The sequence below is a fragment of the Bos taurus genome, chromosome 17 (genome assembly GCF_002263795.3).
Source record: "Bos taurus isolate L1 Dominette 01449 registration number 42190680 breed Hereford chromosome 17, ARS-UCD2.0, whole genome shotgun sequence".
Classification (NCBI taxonomy): domain Eukaryota; kingdom Metazoa; phylum Chordata; class Mammalia; order Artiodactyla; family Bovidae; genus Bos; species Bos taurus.
The window spans coordinates 45,298,492-45,324,266 of record NC_037344.1 but is presented as its reverse complement, the minus strand read 5'-3'; the positions used below and the strand labels follow the sequence as shown (position 1 = coordinate 45,324,266).

General features: G+C 44.6%; 1 protein-coding gene and 1 non-coding gene across 10 annotated transcripts in view; one reads left to right on the top strand and one right to left on the bottom strand.

The window, feature by feature from the left end:
* The window catches only part of SFSWAP (splicing factor SWAP), an 81,022-nt gene that overhangs the window by 36,670 nt on the left and 18,577 nt on the right, over window positions 1–25,775 (top strand). For 7 of the 9 annotated variants that reach the window (XM_005217656.5, XM_024977184.2, XM_024977182.2 and 4 more), the window contains 7 exons: window positions 1,216–1,456; window positions 2,405–2,536; window positions 3,107–3,200; window positions 3,957–4,128; window positions 10,922–11,152; window positions 12,203–12,393; window positions 24,012–24,277. In XM_005217656.5, coding sequence (XP_005217713.1) covers window positions 1,216–1,456; window positions 2,405–2,536; window positions 3,107–3,200; window positions 3,957–4,128; window positions 10,922–11,152; window positions 12,203–12,393; window positions 24,012–24,277 — 1,327 coding nt within the window. The remainder of the gene's footprint in view (window positions 1–1,215; window positions 1,457–2,404; window positions 2,537–3,106; window positions 3,201–3,956; window positions 4,129–10,921; window positions 11,153–12,202; window positions 12,394–24,011; window positions 24,278–25,775) is intronic. The other 2 variants (XM_024977183.2, XM_005217657.5) reach the window with 1 other exon arrangement.
* Window positions 4,301–4,389, bottom strand: MIR2285AF-2 (microRNA mir-2285af-2). Its single transcript, NR_107827.1, has one exon. It is a non-coding gene; the product is annotated as a microRNA mir-2285af-2 (primary transcript).

The window sequence follows — 25,775 nt, the reverse complement described above, 5'->3', positions numbered from 1 at the left end:
ATCTCATGGACAGAGGAGTCTTGGCAGGCTACAGTCCATGGGGTCACAAAAAGAGTCAGGCACGAATTAACAACAATAGTATTCCATTGTACATATATATCACATCTTTTTTATCCATTCATCTATTGATGGACATTTAGGCTGCTTCCATATCTTGGCTATTGTAAATAGTGCTGCTTTGAACATTGGGGTGCGTGTCTTTTAGAATTAGGGTTTTCTCTGGATGTAGGCCCAGGAGCGAAATTGCTGGATCATAGGGTGGCTCTAGTTTTTTAAGGAATAAGGAATCTCCATACTGTTCTCCATAGTGGCAGCATCAGTTTACATTCCCACCAGCAGTGTAGGAGGATTCCCTGTTCTCATACCCTCTTCATCATTTACTATTTAGACTTTTTCATGATGGCCATTCTGACTAGTGAGAGGTGATACCTTGTATTTTTAATGCATTGCCCTAATAATTAGCAGTGTTGACCATCTTTTTTGTATGCTTATTGGCCATTGTGTGTTTTCGATGGAGAAATGTATTTGGGTCTTCTACCCATTTTTTGATTGGGTTGTTTGTTTTCTTGTTATTGAGGTATATGAAGTTTTTGTATATTTTGGAAATTAAGCCCTTGTTGGTCACATCATCATACTTTCTCCCGTTCTGTGAGTTGTCTTTTCATTTCATTTATAGTTTCCTTTGTTGTGTAAAAGCTTTTATTGGGTCACATTTGTTTGTTTTTGCTTTTGTGTCTGTTGCCTTGGGAGACCTAAGAAAAGGATTTATGCCAAGACAAATTTTTAAGAGAGGAAAGTAACAAGTGTGAAGAGTGGAGAGTTGTTGTCAAACAGGGAAGCCAGTGGAGGGGTTTAGTCCTCAGATGGTCGTCTCACAAGACACACAAGGAGGAGAGCTGGTGTACTGGACGGGGAAGTTTGTCCTAATCTGCCATTCTGCAGTCTGTGTAGGCAGTGAGCTTCTCTGAATGTCCCCATGCATGTTCAGATTCCATTGTTCCTGGGTGTGTGTCTGGACATTGTCCAGTTCTTCCAAATTGTGTTGCCCCCTGGGCATCCTTTCTTATATCAGAAAAATAAAGAAAATACATGATTGACATTGGACAGAAGGGACACTGCATTTGAGCAAGTGTCCCTTTCTCCCTGCATTGTGTATTCTAGCCAACTGGCCCATCATTTGCCACTCTCATGCCCTCAAAATGTGTCTCTTCACAGCAACGGTGGCAGCCATGTACTACAGCTACTACATGCTGCCAGACGGCACCTACTGCCTGGCACCTCCCCCTCCAGGGGTTGACGTTGCCACTTACTACAGCACCCTGCCTGCCGGGGTGGCCGTGTCCAGCTCCACTGGAGTGACTGCCACTGCCCCACCCCCTCCAGGGACCACGCCACCTCCCCCACCAACCACGGCGGAGACGAGCAGTGGGGTGACCTCCACCACCATCACCACAAGGTATGCTCTCCTGCTGACCACCTGGAGCATGTGTGTTCTTGGATTGGGCTTCTTTATAATGTGGGTCACACAGAGGGTCTCTGTTATCTGAGTATTTATTATCTAAGTCCCCACGTTACAGGGTTGATCATGAGGCACTTAGAGCAGTGAGATTTAACCAACTGAGAAAATTCCCTCACTGTTAGCATCCCACACCCCTCCCCTGAGCCCCAGCATCTGTTCTTTGTGTCACCATCTCAGGTAGACAGTATAGGGCATAGTCAGTATGGAGTCCAGTTATTTGCCAAAAACTCGGATTTCGTAAAGTTGATGCAAGTGGGAAACGGGAACCTGGCCGTCAGCCCAGCAAACCATTGACTCACAGAGCTAGCACAGCAGGGACTAAACCCCCAGCCCTTGTCAGGGGTGGTGTGGAGGGGACTCTGAGTGTCTCAGTTGACCAGGCACTTTGTAAGAGGCACTGGAACGTGCTGAAAATATGCTCAGGAAACTTGACAGAACACTTGGGTATTTTTGTAGAAATGACCCACTTTCTGAACGTGCTAGAAAGTCAAAGATGAAACTATGGGTGATGAATTATGCTAGCCAGCATTTTTAAGATAAAAAAATCCACACTTGGTTTATTCTTGGTTACTTCTGAGAATTAGCAATTGGAGGGAAACGGAAGGAGATGATCCTATTTTCATGACCTTAAGTGTCACTTTGAGTAAAACCCCTATTTTCACAATCAGCAATGATATTTCAGTCCCTGTTTCAAGTGGGTTGGCTTTGATTCGTTTTCTGGAGTCCCAGTCATCTCAGATAAGCGCATCCCTGTCTCTGTGTAACTTACCTATTGGTGGGAACTGAGACAGTGCAAGTCCTCCTCCAGCCGCTGTGCTGGCTGCCCCGACCAGTGATCTGGGGGAGGGCCTAGTGCTGTGGGTGTGACTCTGTTCATCTTTGCAGTGCACTTGCTCCTGTGGCCACCATCATCCCCCCACCCCCCGACATCCAGCCTGTGATTGACAAGTTGGCAGAGTACGTGGCCAGGAACGGCCTTAAGTTTGAGACCAGCGTGCGGGCCAAGAATGATCAACGGTGAGTGAAAGAGTTTATATGGGATAGGAAGATGGTATTTGAGGTTTAGTTTAGCTTCTTTTTTTAACCTAGCTACATAATTCTTTATATGTATACATATATATTTAATCCTATGTTTAGATAAATACATCTTGTTCAATTACTTTGAGGTGGGGTGGTGGTCTTCTTTATTGTTACAATTTTTTATTCATTCAGTTTGTTTTGCTTCATTTTTTAAAAATATTGGACCTGCCTAAAATAAAAGTCAGTAATTCATGCTTTTCAAGAATCTGCTGTTGAAGTTTAGACCCAACTTCACCTTGTGTTTTTAATCAAATAATGTTCCATGCTCAGATTGTTAACGTAAAAACAGGAGGCTGTGGTTGCAGCATGATCTTTGTACCGTGGATGAGCTCTCTGCCCCTGTCTCCCGGGTCTGTAAACTGAGTGGGGGGTGTTGTGGCTGCCACAAGGGGTTGTTGAGATCCTAGGAGTCAGTCACTGTGAAGTTGGAGCAGGTGTGGTTGGTCAGATCTGAGGTGTTGCAGTGAGTGTGTCTTATTGAATGGCTCAACCCTTCTCTGTTGCTAGGTTTGAGTTCCTGCAGCCTTGGCACCAGTATAATGCCTATTATGAGTTTAAGAAGCAGTTCTTCCTCCAGAAAGAAGGGGGTGAGAACGCACAGGTATGTGTGGGAAGAACGGTCTGATTCTCAAGATGTGTATTAATAGGGCTTATACATTTTACACTTGCTTTTAGGTGTAATGGATGTCTTGCTTTTACTGACTTACTTTCTCCCCTCTCTCTGTTTTATACCTGTTAAAACCTTTGACCACATTCACAGTTCGTTGATGATCATTTGTCCAGTCAAGGGTGCTGCCCACCATTGTCCTTGAGGGCCGCCTGCTAGCAGCTCCCTTCACAACTTCCCTCCCTGCAAACGGCCCCACGTTTGATTCTTAGGTACCTGTTGGAAGCATTTCTTCCTGTCCTTATAATCCTTCTTCTGCCTCTCCTCTCCTCTCCTTATTTACATGGACACCCTGATGTTTTTCAAAACCTGTTTTGGTAGAAAACATATCAGTGGATTTCCTCAGGTTTTTATCTCTGACTCCTCAAACTGAAGAAAACCGACTTATCTGCAGGTTCCAGGCATAATTTGGTGTTCTAAATGTGTTCTCAGTGATCCATTTCCACAGAAGTTGTGGGCATTTGTTCCCAAAATGGTGTTAGAGGGGAAATACCTCCTTATACGCCTCTTTTCGGTCTGTTCTATCAGAAAATAGTAAATCTGAGTTAGAAAGTATGCTCCTTAGTGTTACTTAGACAGTAACATAGCAGTGCTATTGTCCCATGAAATATACACACACTGTGTCTGTTTCCTGACAAATCCTGCGTCATTTCCGGTGAGCAGTTCAGAGTCATGTTGTAACCTCTGCAGGCTGTGTCAGCGCCAGAAGAGACTCCTGCAGAGCCTGCTCCTGAAAAGCCGAGTGACGCTGGGGAAGATAGTGTGTCTGAAGACGCAGCCGACGCAGGGGGAAGAGGTGTCTCCTCGGGGAAGAAGGAGGCGTCGTCCAGCAGAGCTGTCCCAGACGGGAAGCTTGTGAAAGGTACGCTGCCCTCACTACCGAGAGTTCCATTCTTGATCTTGTACCTCGTAGGTGTCACTTTAAATTAACAAGGAAGAGTGCTAGACCACTCACGGTCAGCTGCCTTCAACCACAGGACAGGAGGGAATGGCTGCCCCTTTTAAGTTGCTGTAATGAAACTTGCTTACTTCATAGCATATGGGTTAGCCAACAAGTTTGTTCAAGTTTTTCTGTACTGTCTTATGGAAAAACCTGAACAAGCTTTTTGGCCAACCCAATACTTTCTTGATTTTGAATTTGGGGTCATTTGGATACAAACTCATCTTAGGTATACATTTGTTTTTAACAGTCTGTACTTGTGTTAGGGCTAATGGAAGCGTTTAGAATTTTTCAAATAATATTTTGTACCCCCTTGGACTTCTGAAGCTACATTCAGACTATTGTGCCGATGGAATTAGTTTTCTTTATTTGTTAAGGCAGTTCCCTTGAGGGTCTTTACCGGGCAGTATTCCATTCAGGTATTCCCAATGTGGGAGACCTGGGTTCGATTCCGGGGTCGGGAAGACCCCCTGGAGAAGGAAATGGCAACCCACTCCAGTATTCTTGCCTGGAGAATCCCATGGACAGAGGAGCCTTGTAGGCTACAGTCCACCGGGTTGCAAAGAGTCGGACACGACTGAGCGACTTCACTTTCACCAGGCAGTATTCCATTCACTCCATTCCAGTTTCCCTTTATGTTCTTGGGAGGAGTTTTTCATCTACCAGGACAGACATATAGAAAGAAAAAAGCTGACACAGGCACATTAGCAGAGAACCCTGTGTGGGTAGAACATGCGAAGAAGCAGTGAATTCCACCAAGTGGGAACAAGAAAGGGCGTGCAGAGGGAAAGGGACTCCCAGAAACAGGCTCACACCCAGGCATGGGCGGTGCCATCTGAAACGCGTGGCTGGTTCAGAGATGGGAAGCGGTCCGAGCGACTCAGGTGTCAAGTGGGGCATCCCCACCAAGGTAGCCTCAGCCAGCTTGTGGGGCTCTGCCCTCCCGGTGGGTCCTGAGGCTCCCGACAGGGGCAAAACACCTTACAGCTTAGATCAGAGGAGTCTCTTTGCCCCGTGTGGGGAGTGTGTGAAGCAGAAACCACGTGGGAGGTTTGCAGTGAAGCTGATGGCCTCAGGTGGAGGAGGGGCACTGGAGCCAGTGCTGGGGCGAGAGGAGAGGCAGGAGGTGCAGGATGGGCCAGGGCCACAGGAGGGCCTTTCCCAGCAACCAAAGACAAGGTTCTCAAGAGGGACCAGAATGACCCAAACAAATAACTAGGGAACCAGTGATTTAGGAGAGTAGGAAAGCATCTGTAAGCCTCTCAGCATAGGAGGTTCCCTGAGCATGCGTGTTTCATCTCTCACCCCTCCCGGCTGTCTTCAGACTCTCCTTGGAATAACCAAAGGAATGTAGTAAGTAGAGAGTAAAAACCGTTACTAGTAAAGCAATTATTCTTCAATTAAAAATTATAAAAGGAGGGTGGGGTTGGTTACTGCTCCAAAAGCTGGGGGAACATGCTTAAGAAAGACAAGCCGGCCCATCTGGATTTTAGTTAATAGGAACAAGCCGGACATTTGGGGAGTCAGTGGCAGTGACCCCCAGGAGAACCCACTGTCAACCAAAGAAGGGAGCAGACCAAAGACCAGAACAGCCAGGAGCATCTGAGGGCAGCTGGGCCCTGTCAGTGTGATCCAATGCAGTGGGTCAGCCCCTCAGCCGAGGTTACTGCCCTCCATGAGGCACCCTCCACTCTCCTGTGAGTGCCCGGTAATTCAGCAGATGAAACCATGCTCGCCTCCTTGCACTCTCTGAGCCTGAGACGCCTGAGAGCTGCAGGTGTCTAACAGAACCCACCCTGCCCGAGACAGGTCACTGCACCTGCAGAGAAGCAAGAGTTCAGAAGGACATGCATCTGAGCCCTTGGAAGCAGTTACTAAGTTATAGAAAAATTCTTTTACTCTCTGATTTCTATTCTCACAGAATTAAAAGGTACTGTAAAATTAGTGTAACTGATAATCCAACATCTGGAAAAGATTTAGAAAAAGATTGCCAATTTTTAAAATATAATAAAGCACTCAAAATCAGATTGGATGAGAAAACAAGTTCAGAATTTTCCTCAGATTTCCAAGGAAAAGGATAAAGATGGAAGAAAAGCCATCTAGAAAGAAAAATAGGTTGTTCTCCACAGGGGGAAAAAAGCAGGCTGGCACATTAGACATGTATCTGTGGCATTAAATGCCAGGGAATTAAGGTATATCAGATTCTGAATGCAAAGTATTCTAAACGCTGGAGCAGAGTTTACAGATGTGGCATGCCCTAAAATAGTCAAAGAAAGTGAAAACGACTATTATCAAAAAATTATCAAATGTAGTGAAAACTTAAAAGAAAAACCTATAACTTCTTATGCTTGTGTTGGTAAAGAAAAAATGAAAACAAACCAAGCATTCAACTCAAGAACCTAGGAAGAAACTATAAAATGCATGTAAGGAAAGCAGAAAAGAAAATCACTAAAAAAAGCAGAAATCAGTGAGGAAATACTAAAAGACCAGTAAAACTTTTCATCATTGTGCAAGTTTAATACAGTGTAGAAAAGAAAGCAAATGCACACATAATGGGAAAAAAAGGAAGAAAAAAACTTATTTTTAAGTACACAGAAACAATATATATAACTAAATTTGAAAATTTTGAAAATAAATGATAAAATTGTCTAAGAAAGTATGAATTGCTAAAATGATCTCCAGAGAGGCAGTAAAATAGATCTATAGGCCTAAAAGAATTTAGAAAACATTGGTCAATGAAATACCTCTAAAATCAGGCAGGCCAGGACAAAGTCAAGGTCAGGGTAATTGTGATTTAAGCTCCTCCAGAGCCCAAAGATCGAAAGTTTAAAAGTTCATGAGCCCCAGTACCTTAGCCTCACAAAGCCTAGCAATGTGCAGGCCAGGAGCCCTGGGAAGCCCAGGTGTTAGCTTCTTAGATGGAAGCAGGTTCGGAAGGGCAGTAAGAGCAAGTGTGGGCAGGTGGGGTTCCTTGCAGAAGTCCCAGTGTGGCACCGTGCCACAAAATCTCCCAGTACAGCCAGTCTTAGCACCAGACAGGTGCCGGAACAGCACCCACAGTTCCCGAGATGCTTATGAGACAGCTTCCCTAGTATGACAATAATTGAAGTTGAAAAAACAGGCTCTCCATTTGAAAAAAATTAGACTATTACACCCCACTTGACAATAAATAATGATTCCAGACAAAGTGTTTAAATGCAGAAACTAAAACCATGAAAGGAGAAGAAAATTAGATAGTTCTTTCCTAGTCTTTAGAGTTGGAAAGGACTGCCTAAGAATTTAAGCCATAAATGATAAAGAAAGATTAATAGGTCTGACGGGAGCTGGGCCCATATAGAGTTGAAAGACAAATGTCAGGACAGCAGTGATTGCTAATAATAACAGAAGATAAAAGGTCAAAATCCTTGCTATATGAAGAGCTCTTGTGAATCAATAAGAAAAGTCACTGCAGTAGAAAAACAAAGGGCACGAAAAGATAGTTCACAAAAGAAAAATAGGTGGTACGTGAACAGATTTTTAAAATATATCTTCACTGACAAGATACTGTTCTTTGCCTCCACTTTGGTAAGTTAAAGTAAAAGAGAGCGTGTGGGCGGCTGGGCCCTCACACACCGTCCGTGGAGTGTTGTTGATAAGACCTCTCTAGAGGAGGAAGCCTGATGGTGGAGACCCACCTTAAACACAGACGCCCTCCCGCTCCTGGAAATGGCTGGTTCCCCAGGCTGTCTCAGCCAGGTGTTCATCACAAGGCTCATGAGCTTTCAAAAATAAAAAATTGGGAACAGCTGTGGGAGATTGAAATAAACTGGCAGGTCCACACTAAGGATATGACTGCCATTTATTAAAATGATGTATGTTGACATGGAAAGATGTCTACACTTGTTAAGTGGAAATAATAAGCGGGCTAAAACCTGTAAAGCATGGTCCCATTGTCCTGTATTAGTGCACATGCGCATGTTTGTGCTTCGGAACCATCCACTGATAATATTCAGATCGTTTTTTTCCCATATCCAAATTGCAGTTGGTCTTTCATTTTGTTCACCTGTGTTTTCACAATTTCCCACCAAGAACATATTTTACCATAGAAGTTAAAAGTTATTAATGACCTTAAGAAAGGAAGCATATCTGATGTGGAAGGCGGAGGGCCAGACACTGTGGGTTCACGCACAAGTGTTTCCTGAGAGTCGGTGCAGACCTGGGCCACATTAGTGCTGCAGTCCTTGCCTGTTCCAGGCTCCAGGTGAGCAGACCACACACTCAGTACAAACTGTGAAGAGTGGCCTGAAGGAGGAGAGGCCAGCAGGCCCTGCCGAGGAGAGGCTTCATTTGAGGAGAGCCGAGGAAGAAAGCCAGGCGAGGAAAAGCGGGCGACAGCTCCAGTCGGAGGACAGGGCTGGCCTGGAACACAGTGGGAGAGGTGGCCAGGAGCCTGGGCTGCCTCCTAACACAACAGGACACTGAAGGCTGTAAGAAGTGCTCTTCATATGTTATGATGTGACTTGCGAATAAGCTTCCATGTAGAAGCAATAGTTGTAAATTGAATAATTCTACAAAGGAAGTAATTCCTAATCGCCTGCTTTCTGGCTGAGCTACATTGGGAAAGTTACTTCACCTTTTTAACCTGCTTCCTTATCTGTAATAGGGAGGCCTGCTCATTTCTGTCTCTTCCTGGGGTCGCAAATGTGAAGTGAGGTGAGGCGTGTAGACTGCGTATTAGTCAGTTCTCTTATTTTAAGTCACTTTAAAGTACATGCATGGTGTTGGCGTGCATTAAGCTGTGTTCCAGATGTTTTCCTTTTAATGTATTTGTTGGTTGAATTTATTTTAGTTTGGAGGCCTGAAGATGGGGAGTAATTGTTTTAAAATTGTTTTATGATATAGTACTTTAGCCCCAAGTTAACTTGAGTAATTCTGATTAACAGTTAACTGAAGTTTTCTTTTATAGTGACATGTTTCTTTGACTTTGATTTATTAAAGAGACATAGAGGCAATACAGGGTTAATGTTATGATACTTTTTTCTTATGAAAAATTTCAAACAAGTGCAAAAACAGAGTCTGGCAGAATAGTCACCACACACACGTGCAGCACTGAGCGTCCAGCTCCCGTGGCCAGCACGGACTGATTTTATCTATACACTCAGTCCAGCCCACCCCTAGGATATTCTGAAGCAGATTCCAACATCTTGGCGTTTTATCCATCAGTGTGAGTGCATGTATCTCCAAAAGATAAGGGCTGTTCTTAACCACAGCGATTAATATTGACTCTCCCAACAAAGTGTATTTTTCCTCCTGTGTTCTTTGTCTGGGGTTTATTAGGAACGTGCACCACCCTGCACAGTCCAAGTGCATAGCATTGCATACTCCACACAGAGACTGATTTTGCCCCTTTGATTCTGACTATAAAAAAGCGCTTTGTGTGTGCCTTAGTCGCTCAGTCGTGTCTCTTAGCCACCCCATGGACTGTAGCCCGCTGGACTCCTCTGTCCATGGAATTCTCCAGGCAAGAATACTGGAATGGGTAGCCGTTCCCTTCTCCACGGGATCTTCCTGACCCAGGGATCAAACCCGGGTGTCCTGCATTGCAGGCACATTCTTTACCATCGGAGCCATCAGGGAAGCCCACTTTACCAACATTGAACATCTTAGAGTGTGCTTTGTAGCTTGAGGTGATTATTGACAAGAGATGATTATATGTTGCTGAATGGGTTATTTGCCAGCTTCAAGTCACACATGGATTTGGAACCATAAAATGCTGAAAGTGGGGATGCCTCGGGGGTCAGCTGAGTCAGCTCACCCTCACAACCCCAGCCACTTCAGAACCTGCCTTCATTAACCCAGATCCACTTCCTTCTCAGAGTCAGCCCATTTGTGCTGCACTTAAAATCACCCTTCATTGAGGTTTACTTGAATAGCTTCATCAGTAATAACACATGGTTTTTAAAACAAAGTATCTTATTACAACCAATTAGGTGTCCTTAGAAGCCATTTACCTAGTGTCTGAGGAAGAAGGGACCCAGTGAGTGAGTGATGAGTGGATGGGGGGAAGGGGAAGAAGATTGTTTCCTTTTGGGCCTTTGTATTTCTCTTAAATTAAAAATTCCAAATATTCTAGGAGAGAAAAAATTTGAACCACCTAAATTTTTGTTATCTTTGGTTTAAAATTGTCTTACAGGTTCAGAGAATAGTTTGACATAATGCCTGGCACAAAGTAGGCACCCAGTCAAATGTTTGCTGAATAAAGGAAGAGATTATCTTGCTTTTGTTTAAAAAAAAGAAAAAAGTTTATTTTATATAGTTGGGATTTTTTTTTTTTAGAAGTAACTTTTAATAGTGGAGTCGCATCATATGCTTACTTACAGAAACTCAGCTATGTGCTGAGCCCAGAAAAAGAAGGAAAATATCAACAGAAATTGACCATTTGGCCCTGAAGTGACCCCAGCTGGCACTCGGTGTGTGCGTCCTGACGTGGCCCGAGTTGGAGCCAGTGCTTTGCAGTGCCCTGCATCTGGCCTGGGGTGTGTGACATCCTTCTAAAGGCTCTCTGACATCATGGGCACTACGTACAGCCCCTAGACCCTCCCTCTGCGTAAGATGTGGCTCCACTCCAGATGTTGCTCCCACCAACTGATGCTCATGTGAATGGTGGGGCCGAGATTTTTGCTCTGTGCTTCCAGTTACTTAAAAATGTATTACCATTTTCACCTTTTCTCAATAGCTTCATTTGCTCCAATAAGCTTTGCAATCAAGGCCAAAGAAAATGATCTACTTCCCCTGGAAAAAAATCGTGTTAAGCTAGATGATGACAGTGATGATGATGAAGAAAGCAAAGAAGGCCAAGAAAGTTCTAGTAGTGCTACAAACACTAACCCGGCAGTTGCCCCACCCTGTGTAGTTGTTGAGGAGAAGCGGCCTCAACTTACCCAGGAGGAGCTAGAAGCAAAGCAAGGTTTGTCAAATGTTTTAAACTTCTTAAAAGAAAAGTATGTACATACAAGATTAACCTACTAAGCCAAAAGCGCGGGACTGCCGACTAGAGCCTCCAGCCTTTGGAAGCCGACCACTGGGGAGCTGTGTGATGTTTTTGTTCAGCTGAGAAGCGCTCAGTCAAGTGAGGAGCACTGCTGTTCATTAAGCTCAGATGCAGTGCCCTCGGCGATTTGTTTTCCGAGGAGGAGCTGAGAGTGGCCAAGAGTGCTTTAATAGCAGCCCTGGGGCAAATGCTCAGCCCATGTTCCCAGCTCGGGTTAATGTTTTGAGCCAGCAGGTGCCCTTCTGTGAGGCCTCTCCCTACAGAACCATTGGACCCTTGAAGGGGCCGGGGCCCCTGCTGGTTTTCAGACTGCGGCTCGTCTTGATGGGTCACAGTGTGGCCGCCGCTCGCCTCTGACGCATGACCAGCAGTGTTCTACCCTTCTTTCAAAATAAGCACTGTTCTTCTGGTTTTGTGAATTGCTTTTTCTATGTATACACAGACAGATCACATAGCATTGATAAAAGATAACTCTTTAACCACAGGAGGTCCTAGAACTTGCGATATGCTGTAGTTCCTCTCCCCAGCACACGTGTGTTCATGCCTGTGTTGCTAAATCTACATTTACTGCGTGTGAACTCAACTGTGTGTCGGTTCATTTGGCATAAAACACTTTTCACAGAGTGTTCATTGCCTGGTATGGCTGTTTGGGCACTTGTATATGAGAACCATTCCAAGAGTCTCATCATTCCAGGTTTCACTGCTATGGAACCCCATCAGCTTTCTGACTTTGAGTTTGAAAGTAAATTTATGAAAAGTACTAATAATAAGCATTATAAACTAATTCTCTCAGAAATCTGTTTGCCTGATGTGTTGACCTTTCCTGAAATCAGTATCATGTTCATGTTTTTAAAGTAACTGCATTGTATCTCATGGCCATGCTACTGCCCGTGAAAATTAAGACAGCAAGGTATTTATACAATACTGCTTGCTCTAAACATCTTTTTTCTTTGTTTATTCCTTAAGCAAAGCAAAAGTTGGAGGATCGACTGGCAGCTGCTGCCAGGGAAAAGCTGGCCCAAGCGTCTAAGGAATCAAAGGAGAAACAGCTCCAAGCAGAACGTAAAAGAAAAGCCGCTTTATTTTTACAGACCTTAAAAAATCCTCTGCCAGAAGCAGAAGTCGGGAAAGTTGAAGAGAGTCCTTTCAGCATAGAGGTGAGTTTTAAAAGGGTCCACATCAGTGCTCTGAACTAAGCACCATTGGTAGAAGTACCTGCGTGTGAATCCTGCAGCCTCTCAGCTCTCGAGCTGCGTGAAGGCTATGAGCAGCCCCTGCGCTTCTCCCCGGTGGGATGGAGCGCCTGTCCAGGCAGACCGTGGAGGGACCATGGAGTTCAGTTCCAGACCTGGCAGCAAAGTGAGGCACGCACATTTCTTGGTTTCCCCATGTGTGTAACAGTTATTACACTATACCGTAGTCTCTGAAGTGTGCAAGCACATATGCCTGAAAGATAAATATATACTTTAATTTAAAAATCCTTTGATGCCCAAAAATGCCAGCCATCATCTGAGCCTTTAGCAAGTCGTAACCTTTTTGCAGTAGTAACTTCGCTGATCACAGATCAAATAATGAAAAAGGTTTGAAATAATGCAAGAATTAACCAGACTGTGACACAGATGTGAAGTAAGCATATGTCGTTGGGAGGATGGCCTTAATAGATTCACTTGGCACAGAGGTGCCACAAACCTGCAATTTGTAAAAAAAAAAAAAAAAAAAAACAGTATCTGTGAATTCCAACAATTTGGGAAAAAACAAACCATAGTGGTATCTGTGAAAATGAGGTCTGCCTGTACTGTATAGCTGGCGTCAGCAAGAGTCTGATGAAAATTCCCATAACTCACATACACACACCACATTCTGGGTGCAGGGTCAGAGTCCAGGCCTCTGGGCCCAGGTTGGGAGCCTGTGCTTTGTGGTGACCTCACAGGAGCAACGGAACTTCACCTCGCACCCACCTCAGGCCTGGACAGACCCACCAGAGCACTCATGTTCCTGCCGTCACAGCAACCCTGAGCTCACACTTAGGCTTATGGTCTTACTCAGGGATCTAGGTTACTATCAGCATTTCAATTAAAAGAAAAGTTAGATAAGATACGGTCACTGTCATCTTCTCTTAAGACAAGTTGTGAGGTCAGAGCCTCACAACTCTTTCGTAAGCTGTAGGACCAGAACTTAGCCCCCTGGCCCATTTCCTCCCTTCAGAAGGCTGTGGAGGGGGGCTTGGACCACTCAGAGCAGGGCTCACGCCACTTCACCAAGTGTCCCCGAAATGTCTTTTGCAGCTCTTTCCCCTGTAATGTAGAACGGGCCCTGTGCGTCTTTTACTTTAATTACGTTGACATTTCTAAGAGTTTAGAGCCATTATTCACAACTGATTTTTGCTACATGTAGCCACAGGTTTATTTGTTTCTCCATGGAAAGCAGCATTTTTCAGCATTGTGTTGAAGGTCAAATCAGCTTTCTCACCTCAGGAGTCAGTCAGAAATTCAAATCTGGCAGGAGGCCTCAAAAATAATAGCTGGATCAGACTGGGGAGCAGCGAGCGCTGGCTTACATGGCACCTTCAGACGCGTCCGTCCCCCCTTGGGGAGGGCCTCGCTGCCACCAGCCGGGCCAAAAACAGGAAGGCACCCTCAGTCATCGCCCAGCTTTGGGAGGACCTCTGGACCAGTGCAGGGGTGAAACTAGCAGCCACTAAGACTGCGTTAGATGTAAAAGGAAGAAGAGGCAGGATATGGAGCAGCTCCACTTTTATGGTTGCAGCTGTAAAAATTATGCATATAGCACCAGGGCAGGGAACTTAGGAAGACAGGGAACTGCCTCCACGGGAGGGCTGTGAGTGGCTATTTTCATTTTCCTTATTGTTTGGATGTGACTTGGGCAGTGAATAAAGGACTTAATTAAAAGTTTTCCACATACATAGATACTTTAACCAATTATTCTACATGGGTGCATCTATATTTTCTAATAAAATTGTGTCTAAATGCAAACTCAATCACAGCCAGAGTCATTCATCCTTAATCCAGTTTTTCTGTCTGCTGTACTGCCAGTATTGTCACAGGTACCAGAATCGCTTCTCTATAAACACAAGATAGCCTGAGACTTAGGTTCGTACCCTGTTTGTCTTTTTTGTGGCATCTCCCACTGTGTTCTTTTCAAGCATGTATTTTAAATCTGTAGTACCTTAGAAATGAATGCTTATGCTTCATGTTTAAATCATTGGGTCGATCTTCCTGGACATCTAGTGGGAAAGATTATAGCTACTAAACTATTTCAACAAAAATGTTAACAGTACTTGCAGGTGGTGATATCTTTAATGACTTTGAAACAAAATACGTGAATTAAATTGGCAGCTATCATAAATGAGATTCACACTTGAAAGTATTTTCAGTCTAAAGCAGCTTCTGGAGACAGGTGACCCTGACTCTGTTGACCATTTCCTGTGCACTTAACTCCCAGGCTGACATGTCCGACCCCACTGCTCAGGTGTATTATTTCAGTGTCCAGGGGACTTGGAGTTCAGTGGCGTCAATTTTGGTTCCAGCTTGTGCTTCTTCCAGCCCGGCGTTTCTCATGATGTACTCTGCATATAAGTTAAATAAGCAGGGTGACAATATACGGCCTTGACGGACTCCTTTTCCTATTTGGAACCAGTCTGTTGTTCCATGTCCAGTCCTAACTGTTGCTTCCTGACCTGCATAGAGATTTCTTAAGAGGCAGATCAGGTGGTCTGGTATTCCCATCTCTTTCAGAATTTTCCACAGTTGATTGTGATCCACACAGTCAAAGGCTTTGGCATAGTCAGTAAAGCAGAAATAGATGTTTTTCTGGAACTCTCTTCCTTTTTCCATGATCCAGTGGATGTTGGCAATTTGATCTCTGGTTCCTCTGCCTTTTCTAAAACCAGCTTGCACATCTGGAGTGATGCTTGGTATGTAATAAACACTTGGTAACTGTTCACTGATGACCATCAGTCCTTTCACACATCAGCCCTTATATCAAGCTAATCTGCATGTGCTGTGCGCTGTTCACTCCTCCCTGCTCTCGGAAGCACGGGCCCTACTCAGGGTTTTACTGTATGACGGCTCCTGTGACTTGTGCGCTCACTGAGGTGAGTGTATCCACAGAGTAAATCCCTGACCGTGGAATTGTTATTACATTTCCGATTTTTAAATTTAATTCACCATTAAATTAGGCCCTACAGTGATTATTTCGGTCCCGGACTGGGGTGGGACGTTTTTGTTTTTTTGTCTCCCTTGTGTATGAACATAGCTTTGTTGCCTCCCTGCCAGCGCTGGTTATCATCCGCCTTAATTCTCAGTCTGACAGGTGGGAAAATATGTTATCTCTTTGGTTTAACTGCATATTCTAATTATAGGGGACATTGAGTAACTTTTCACAGGTTTCACGGCCTTTCTGTTCTCCTGCTGAGAACACTCTCTATGGCCTTTGCTTTTCTCCTGGCTGACTGTCTGTCTCTGCTGTTTTTGTGTTAGCTCTGTGTCATCAGCATTACCAACAGTTTCTTTTTTGTCTTTTAATCTGCCCCACTGGGAATTTACTTCACTTTGAGGAGCATATAGCTAGGCACAATACAAACCACTAAATCACATCTTTTCCCACTAGTGTAAAGGGCTCCCTTTATTGTATACTAAATTCCCGCTTGTGTTTGGTCTATTTTTACATTCTTGTCTGTTAGTTCCATTGGTCCCTTTGTTAGGAGAGGTGATTTTATGTTTAGGTATAACTTTTAAGGTGTCTTGAAGTGTATTTATTGACATGGACAGATACTAGTTACGTTAAATGTTTAAGCGGTGTATAAAATATATACAAACCTGTTCATGAGTAGCACTTGGAAATCTGTGTATATACCGTCCCATTTTGTGTATGTGTGTCTGTGCACACGTGCACTGTTAATTCAAAATGAAGAGAAATCAGAAGTTTTGAATCAAGTCTCTGTTGAATCATGGCATCATTTCCGTGGTAACAACAGACTTCAGTACTTTGTTTAGATGCAGTAACTTTTTTCAGGTTAATGATCCTGCCAGGTTTAAGGTCCAGCAAGAGTTTGAAAAGAAAAGGGGAACAAAAATAACCCATGTTTGCTGAGCCTCTGTGATAATTCCGGGAGCTTTGGGGTATGAATTAGAAACCTGTTTCTCATAACCAGTCACTTTTGAGTGGTTGGCATCTACACGTGAACATTTCTACCACACCGGCCCTGTAAGGTGCAGAGCAGCTCTGAGTGTGTGGGTGAGGGCCTCGGGCCCCCAGGACAGCAGAGGGGGCACCGGGACTGTGAGGAACCTGGATCACTTGGAGAGGTGACAGTAGCGAGGAGGCCCAGAGGCTTACCTGTGGGGGAGGCCGGTGAAGCCTGTGCAGGCAGTAATAATGCCTGCAACCCTGCATCGAAGGGTCTGTGGAGGAGGCGCAGAACAAGTCATTGACACAGGCAGGTCTGGGAGAGGCTGGACCACTGGCTGCAGTACAAGTGGGACACTGACGAGCTAAAGCAGTGTTTCCACGGGAAGGATATGTATGGAGTAGCATTGGCAAGGCTGGCAGCAGCACGCCCAAGCAAACACAGCTGATGAGAGGGGAGGAGAGGGTGCCAACAGAGTGGAAAACGCAGGGTCATCTGGACAGAGGCCTCAGCAGTCAGACCTGGGCCATTGCCCTGCTGGGAGGGTTGCAGGGCATGCCCAGCACGGGTAGAAATTTGCAAATACAGTTCTAGAGGATGCATTTCAAAGTCTGATTTCAAACGTTACCTTGAGTCTTTTGCATGATTATCCCTTTTCCTAGTTAATGTAGTGTTACTTCAGAAATAAGATTTTATTTTAAAATGTGTGTTAGTCTGCTTTTGAGCAATTTGTTTTCCCACAGCAGGAAATAGTAGTTGCTAGTTTGTGTGCTAACTTGTTGACAAATATTTCATTGTGATCAAAGACAGATTAATATTTTTCAGTGTTACCAACAAAAGGGATGTCAGTTTTTAAATACGCCTATGAGTATCTGATCTTTCTAAAGTTCCTTTTGATTTTGCCCGCTCACAACTCAAACCAGCCTATGCTCTCCCCACTGCCCATGATGATTTGTGCCTTAGTCATCCTTGCTGTAATATTAACATTCCGTCCCTGAGAGGCCGCTTTGCTTGTTTGGCACTGGTTGCCATGTGGTTCTGTTGCTGTGTCTCCTGTGGGCATCACGGGCAGCTTCTCACAGGTCATTGTGTGCAGGGCCTTAGCCAGACACCTTCAGAAACCAGACACAGGACATGTGGGGCTGCAAGGAAGGTCTTGACTCAGCAGTGGCTTAGTCTCTCAGGTTATTCATATAATTTATAGTATAAATTAACGGGTCATTTGCCTCCTTCAGGATATACACTATACAGTATGGTAGCTGCTAACCACATGTGGCAATCTCAGTTTTGTTTCTGTTAAAGTTTTTTTTTTTTTTTTAATGTAGACCATTTTTAAAGTCTTTATTGAATTTATTACAGTATTGCTTCTGTTTAATGATTTGATTTTTTTGGCCAGGAGGCATGTGGGAGAGACCAGGGATCAAGCCTGCAACCCCTGCATTGGAAGGCAGAGTCTTAACCACTGGACCACCAGGGGACTCCCTGGCAATTTCAGTTAAACTTAATTAAAATTTGGGCTTCAGGTCCTTGACCACACTAGCCATATTTCAGGTGCTCCATAGCCACCGGTAGCTAAATGCAGCAGATGGTGCAGAAACAGAACATTTCCACCACCACAGCACGGTCTACATTACAGAGCTAGCTGGGTTTTCATTCTTTTTTGCCAGTAGTTTAAAAATCCATATTGCTGCGTCAGTCAGGGCTCTATATTATACATGCTAGAAACCTACCCTACTGCCCCCAAACGACTTAAGCAAAACCACTAACTAGTTGGGTTTGCTTTCTGAGTTGTGAGGGTAGCCTAGCTCACAGGACGTCACAAGGCATCTCAAGGATGCATCCACAGGCCCAGCCTCCCCTGGCTGGCCACACTCTCCAGGTCTGTATTGTGACAGCTGTTATAAAATCAGTGTGCATTAAAAAAAATAAAGTAAAAATTGATAAATTTCTGTGTAGCCATTTTAATACTGAAGATGGAAGAAAAACATTTTCGGCATATTATTCTTTATTATTTCAAGAAAGATAAAAAATACAACTGAAATGCCAAAAAAGAAAATGTGTGCAGTGTATAGAGAAGGTGCTGCAGCAGATCAGATGTGTTAGAAGTGGTTTTTGAAGTTTAGTGCTGGAGATTTCTCACTAGACAAGGCTCCATAGTTGGGTAGACCAGTTGATAGCTTTCAAATTGAGACATTAATTAAGAACAATCAATGTTATACCACCTGGGAGATAACTGACATACTCAAAATATTCAAATCAGGCACTGAGGATCATTTGTACCAGCTTGGTTGGGTTAATCACTTTGATGTCTGGACTCCATGTAAGTTAAGCAAGAAAACCTTCTTGACCATACTTCCCCATGCAATTCTTTACTGAAATGTAATGAAACAGTCCATTTTTAAAACAAATTGTGACAGGTGATGAAAGTAGATACAATAATGTGGAACAGAAGAGATCATGAGGCAGGCCAAATGCACCAAAGGCCAGTCTTCATTCAAAGAAAGTGATATTGTGTATATAGTAGTATTGGAGGTGAGTCCTCTATTATGAACTACTTCCGGAAAACCAGACGGATTAATTCCAACAAGTACTGCTTCAAATAGACAAACTTAAAGCAGCACTCAACAAAAAGCGTCTGGAAATAGTCGACAGAAAACAAATAATCCTCCATTGGGGTAACACAAGATCACGCATTTCTTAATGATCAGGCAAAAACCACCTGGCTGAGGAGGCAGCTGTTTCCTTGGCTGAGAAGTTCTGATCCATCTGCTGTATTCACCAGATATTGCACCTTCAGATGTCCATGTATTTCGGTCTTTACAAAGTTCTCTTGGAAAAAATTTCAGTTTCCTGAAAGACTATAAAAGGCACCTGGCTCAAAAAGATAAAAAGTGTTGGAAAGATGGAATTACAAAAGTGAGAGAAGTCGCTTAGTCATGTCTGACTCTTGGCAGCACTATGGACTGTAGCCCACCAGGCTCCCCCTCCATCCATGGGATTTTCCAGGCAAGAATACTGGAGTGGGTTGCCATTTTTTTCTCCAGGGGATCGTCCTGACCCAGGGATCGAACTCAGGCCTCCCACATTGCAGGCAGACTCTTTACCCTCTGAGCCACCAGGGAATCCCTGGGATTACAAAACTGCCTGGAAAACAGTAGAAGGTAGTAGAACAGAATGATGAGTATGTTGTTCAATGCAGTTCTTGGGGAAAATGAAAAATGTATCTTTTGTTTTTACTTAAAAACCAAAGGAGCTTTTTGGTCAACCCAGTAGTTCCATGGCTTGTGTCATAAATATCCATGAACTACTTCCTCTGTGTTGCTGGAGTGTGTACCCCACCGCCAGCTGTGCACACAGGAACGCCTTTGGTGTAGTCGGAGAGGCCAGGACGCACCCCTGCCCTGTTGTGTGCCACGTGCTGGGATGCTCCCCGACACTGGAGGCCAAGAAGCCCACTTCCGGAGCAGTCATGGGGGCCCTGGGAGACCAGGTCCTCCTGCTTATGTTTGGGTAGAGCACCTGCATCTCTGCAAGTCTCTTAAACTCTGCATTTTTACTTACATTCTGGGCATAGGTACCCCTGTGGGCTACACTGGGCTTCTCCCTTGACTGCTGGTGACCCTGCATGAGAGGCATGACCTGAGTCTGTTTCTTCAGGTGCAGTCACGAGAGCCACTGCCCTGGGCTGTAGGATGCATCTTAAAGTTTCTGGGTTTCAGAAGCACTGGCATGTTGCGGAGAACGTACATCTCCAGACTGCTGAGACATGCTGGCGCACACAGCCTGCCCCTGGAGCCACCACTGTGGGGGCTACCACTGGGCATGTAGGATTGGTTATCCCGTTCTGTTGTTATTCTCAAGTCTAACTGCTTGGTTTTTAATGTCCTCTTTGTATTTTTAAGCTGAAAAAACAGTGAGGTCATCAGAATGCATCATCTTAATTCTGCCCAGCCAAGCGCCACCCCCACCCCCACCCCCAAGTTGCTGATTTTTACTTTAATGGTGAAGGGTAATAGATCATTTTATTAGAATAAATGTATCTATGACTTAATTGCAAGTTATATTTTTAATATATTGATTTACTTATTCCCTCGCCTCAAAATGAAATAAACGATAACCACAGTGGTAAAATAAGTGTTACTAACGATGGGCATTAGGACAAAGGCAGCAGAAGCAGTAATGAAGCTCAGAGATACAAATCATCAGGCTGGAAGTAATATATAAATAGGGATTCATCTAATGAGCTGCCTCTCCCCCTCCTGGCCTGGTGTGGCTGCCTGCAGCGCCCTGTCCCCCTGGTTCCTGTCCTTTGCAGACGTCCTTAGGGGGACATATTTTCCCCTTCTCCCCCTCCTAGTGCAGCGCTCATTATCACTCGTCAGTGCCATTCTTCTATCCCCTGTGCTGGAGAAGGAGAAAGCCATCCTGTGTTTCTCTTCATTCAGCCATCACTTAGATAAAAGATGGAGTCTCAGTTCTCCTAAAACGGGCTCTCTGGTTCCCAGGGAAATTCCCCACAGCAGCCCCGACTGCCCTGTGGTCCCTGGGCCCTGACCTTCAGCATTCCTAGAGGCCTCGAGTGTGCTGGCCTGGAAATTCTTAGTGGTGACTTATTACCCCCAGTTCCATCTCACTTTTTCATGCGGGGGGTGTGTGTGTGTGTGTGTGCTCAGTCGTGTCTGACTCTCTGCGGTCCCATCAACTAGCCCACCAGGCTCCTCTGCCCATGGGATTCTCCAGGCAAGAATACTGGAGTAGGTTGCCATTTCCTCCTCCATGGTATCTTCCCGACCCAGGGATCCAACCTACATCTCTTGCATCTGCTGCATTGGCAGGTGAATTCTTTATCTCTAGTGCCACCTGAGAAGACCTACATATATTCCTAATTTAGAGTCCATGGTTATTGGGGTTTTTTAATGCACTAAAAGCTGGTTTTCCAGCCTGGCAACAGCAGAGTTCTCTACAAGCCGATGGATGTGGGGGTGAAGGGGGCAGCATTTCCCTTCCTCCAACCTCTAAAGTTAGAAACTCACTACATTTTATTAGTCTAAATTTATTGTATCACTTTGTATGTGTGTTTAGAAGTGCCAGAGTGGGAATTAGGTGTTCTTATATATAAAGTTTTGTATCTACATGTTAGAATTGTTTAACAACAACCAATTATTTTAAAATTTAACCTGAAAAAATATTATTGCAGGACTTCCCTGGCGGTCCAGTGGTTAAGAATCCTCGATTCCACTGCAGGGGGCACAGGTTCGATCCCCAGTTGAGGAACTAAGATCCTTCAAGCCATGCCAAGTGACACCAAAAAAAAAAAAGGAAGAAACAGATTACTGCACTAAAATAATTTGAAGTAAGAAAGACATTTTTGATAAGAAGAACTGTCTCATGATGAAATGGTTTCCCTGGAGACAGTTTAAGCAAAACCTTAAAAATGCCCTGGGCCGCATTGCCACGATGGAGAAGAGTGAAGGCCGGACAGGAACACCAGGCGGCTATGTGCCCTTCCACAGGGGGCCTGGTTACTAAGAGTATTTTCGTGGTAATAAACTGCTTTGGGAGCAGGGCATATTGTTCTTGAGCGATTCTCAGCCCCACTGCCTCTCAGCTCACAGTGAATGAAAGATGTGAAGACAGTGTGTTGTGAGTGTAAACGACAGGAGGCTGGCAGGAAGGCAGCCCTGTTCTCTGGGCATGCCTGTATCGGAGGGGCGATATCTTTGGTGGCTGTCCCATAAGACCACCATCACGGTTCCTCTCAAGTCAGGGGAAGAAGCATAGCTTCAGAAGAATCATTTGCACAAAGTGTTGTTTTGCCTCATCCAGTTGGCCTTATCCAAATGGACCCAAGGAGAAGGGAAGCCAGGCCTGCTAGAGCCCACCACCCGCCAGCAGCTGCACCCACTTGGGGCTGCAGCCCCTGCCTGGGATTTTTTTTTTTTTTTTCATGAACCTTAACAGCTTGAAAGTTCTGAGGCACAAAATGATAAATTCCAGATTCTTCGGTGTCTCTCTGTGTATGGTGTTTACTGGCTGTAGTTAAAACTCACGTAAACTGAATCAAGGAAACGACCTTGCTCAGGATGAGGGAAGGGCTGAAGGGGGTGGCTGCAATTGCAAATATGAAATGCGGTTTGGGGGTGTTTTTTGTGGTTTTCTTATGTGTGGCTTTTTTGTTTTTGTTTTTTGTAAATTCTTTTTTTTTTTTATCTTACATTGTGACATGGACAATGTTAATGTCAATAAAATAGGACTACCACATCATTTTTAAAGTTGAGTAGTAATTGCCTTCCTGGTTGGACCGTAGTGAACAAGTTCTGGAAATGGGACTGCTCTGGATGCACACTGCTGAGAGTGGTGGCTCCTGGATGTATGCGCTGGTGTCTTGACGTGAAAGTTCAGTAGGCAGCAGCCCTAAGATCTGTGCACTCTGTGTGTCTGTCATACTTGGATACAGAGGTCTGAAGACTGATAACCCATTAAGTGAAATTCCTTGCTGTGTTGATACATGTGGAGTAAGGCTGGGTTGCGTTGATGGGATTGTCTTGTCTGTGGTTCCTGTTGGTGGCTTTATTTTTTTACTTTCAGTTTTACTGAGGTATAATTGTGTCACCTGAGAAAAGGTGCACATCAAGTTTTATTTGGGACAAAAATGAGGATGATAGCCTGGGGAGACAGCCTGTCAGACCTCTGAGGAACTGCTCCTGAGAGGTGGGGGGCAGGGTCCGTGTATACGTGAGTTTGGTGAAGCGGAATGTGCAGTGAAACACACGTTTTGGCGGAAGATGGCTGCTTATCAGGAGGAGCAGATGTCTCTGTTAGTAATGTTAGTGCTTTTCCAGGCATGAGGAGGTACAAGAATCGCTCTTAGAATCTTCTCCTGTAAAGGTCTAACTATCTGAAGGCACGTTCTGCCAGTTTTTCCCAGAGCACAGAGGGCCTCTTTCCTGATCTCTGCCCTGAACTTCTTTCAGGGTGTCAAAGGTCAGCAACTCCAGTGACCGGTGACTTCATCCTTGTAGCACCAGATGGTGAGGGACCATTTTCCAGTTAGCCGTTGACATGTAGCACTGTGTGTTCAAGGTGCATGGCATGATCTGACTTACATAAAATACGCAGTAATCGACACAGTAAGTTAATATCCACTACCTCATACAAAGAAAGAAAGTGTTCTAGTAACAAATAATTTTTTTTTTTTTTTAAATCAAAAAGGAACCTCTTTTGGTTCAGGCAGAGCAGAGATGCATAAAAACCTAGTGCTAGCAATTTGAAGAATCTCCTTTTTAGTGGAAAGTCACAATTATTTAGGAAAGAGCAGGTGGGGCTCGTTTCCTAACACAGCCCTCCATGTGCCGCGTTTCTTTTCTCAGATCCAGCCTCCAGAGCCTGGCAGGCTGGGGACGGGACCCTGCACGGGAAGGCTCGGCCGTGAGAGGTAGGCATTCGTGCTCTTGGCCTCTGAGGAGCCATCATTCTCCCAGAGATGCCGGGGGTATATTTAGAGCCACAGACGGAGGCATGGGCTGCTCTAACAGATGAGAGAGCGCCAAAGTCGGAATCTTATACACACATTTTGAAACAGCCTATCTTCCTTGCTGAGATCCGGACGTGTGCTTCTGTTTCCAGGAGGCTGGTACCGTGCCCTGTCCTCTACTGGCTGGAGGCAGACCTCTGCCAACTTTAGACGTGAAGCCTCCAGAAGGGCGCTCGAGCCGAAGCAAAGACCCGCCGAGAGAAGAAGAAAGAGAGAGGAAAAAGAAAAAGCACAAAAAACGGTCTCGAACAAGATCGCGGTCTCCCAAGTATCATTCGTCGTCCAAGTCCAGGTCTAGGTCTCACTCAAAAGCAAAGCATTGTCTTCCCAGTGCCTATCGGACAGCGCGGCGCTCGAGGTGAGTGTGCAGGGCGCTGCCGCGGCCGGGCGTCGGGTGCGGGGCGGATCCCGCTGCTCCTGCTCGCCAGCAGGGGGCGCGGGGCTCCCCTCCCCCGGCTTGCCGCAAGCACAGACCCACACACCTGCGTGTCTTTACGCAGAGATGCGTCCTGCAATCTCTTTTCAAAATATTTTTTAACCTGACTTTCCAAAATTCATCAACTATTGCCAGGTTTTTCTTAGAAGAGAGGTATTTAAATTTTTAACAGGTCTTGGGAGCAAGCCTAGCGTATTTGCTGAAAATGTGTGGAAAATTCACAGGGTCGGGGGCGTTTTGTTTGGTGAATGAGTCGACTTTCCCAAGCTAATTCCTTTTGAATGTGTATCTGCCAACACGAGAGACACGTGCACTGTGGCTGTGTTCAGCTTCACTGGCACAACACCTGCAAGTGCCCGTAAAGGAGGAAACACAGGCACAGATCTGCTTTCTCAATCAATCTGCTTCTCCAGCCTCCCACTAACAGTCACTGTTCCACCAAAAGCCAGCTTTTGAGGAAGCAGCTTAAGGTTTTATGCAACAGAAATAATAAACACGAAAACCTGTAAGGATCACAGAATTGAGTGCTTAGTGAAGCAGGTGCTTTTCTGATTTTTAAAGCATCTGACTTACAGGAGGTTTAGAAAAGCAAGTTTCTAGTTTTAAAACTTACCTCACGCCTTCTGATTTCTTACTGAATGTCAATTGGACTTAGTTTCTCTAGCACAGCACTTGTACTAATCTACTTCTTCTACAATTGATGTTTTCTTTCCTTTCCATGTGAAAAATGCAGATGGCCCTATACTTTTTATTTTTTATGTTTAAAAAAACTGTACTGTATACACATTAGCCTTTCTTGAATATACCCTAAAACAACATGCTTCCCAGTTTTTACCTAGACCAGACCTTCAAGGCTTGACAAGTATTTACCCTTGTCTACAATGAAATTAGGCTTACCTCCACGATAAATAAATTTGATCTTTGGCTCTGCATTTTTGCTAGTTCTTTATATGTTCTATCCCTTGCTCTCCCTCTCTCTCCCTCTCCCTCCCTCTCTCTCTCTCACACACACACACCTTGTTGTTTAATTAAATGAACAACTTTGCTGACATATTTCCAATTTTTGAAAGTCCCCAGGAACTTGTATGTATATATCAAAACTAGGGTTTCTTATTTGAAAAAATTTCTTATAATATAGTGGAAGTAAATAGACCTGTACAAGCCCTATGAATAATAACCATACCCAGTAAAATCCTTTGTAGATTTCATTTATTTCAGGGCTCAAAGAGAAGAAATTATAATCTACTCCTAAATCCCCTTCTAGGGGCCTGATAATGCTCAGGGCTCCTTAGGTCGCTTCTTATGTAAGAAATGAGTTGGTTTTCGTGGTGCATGCTGAGACAAACAGTAGGTGCGGGTGCCTGGTTCTTAGGTGAACCCATCTGGTCAGACCTGATGGCCACAGACTTTTCCCCAGGTT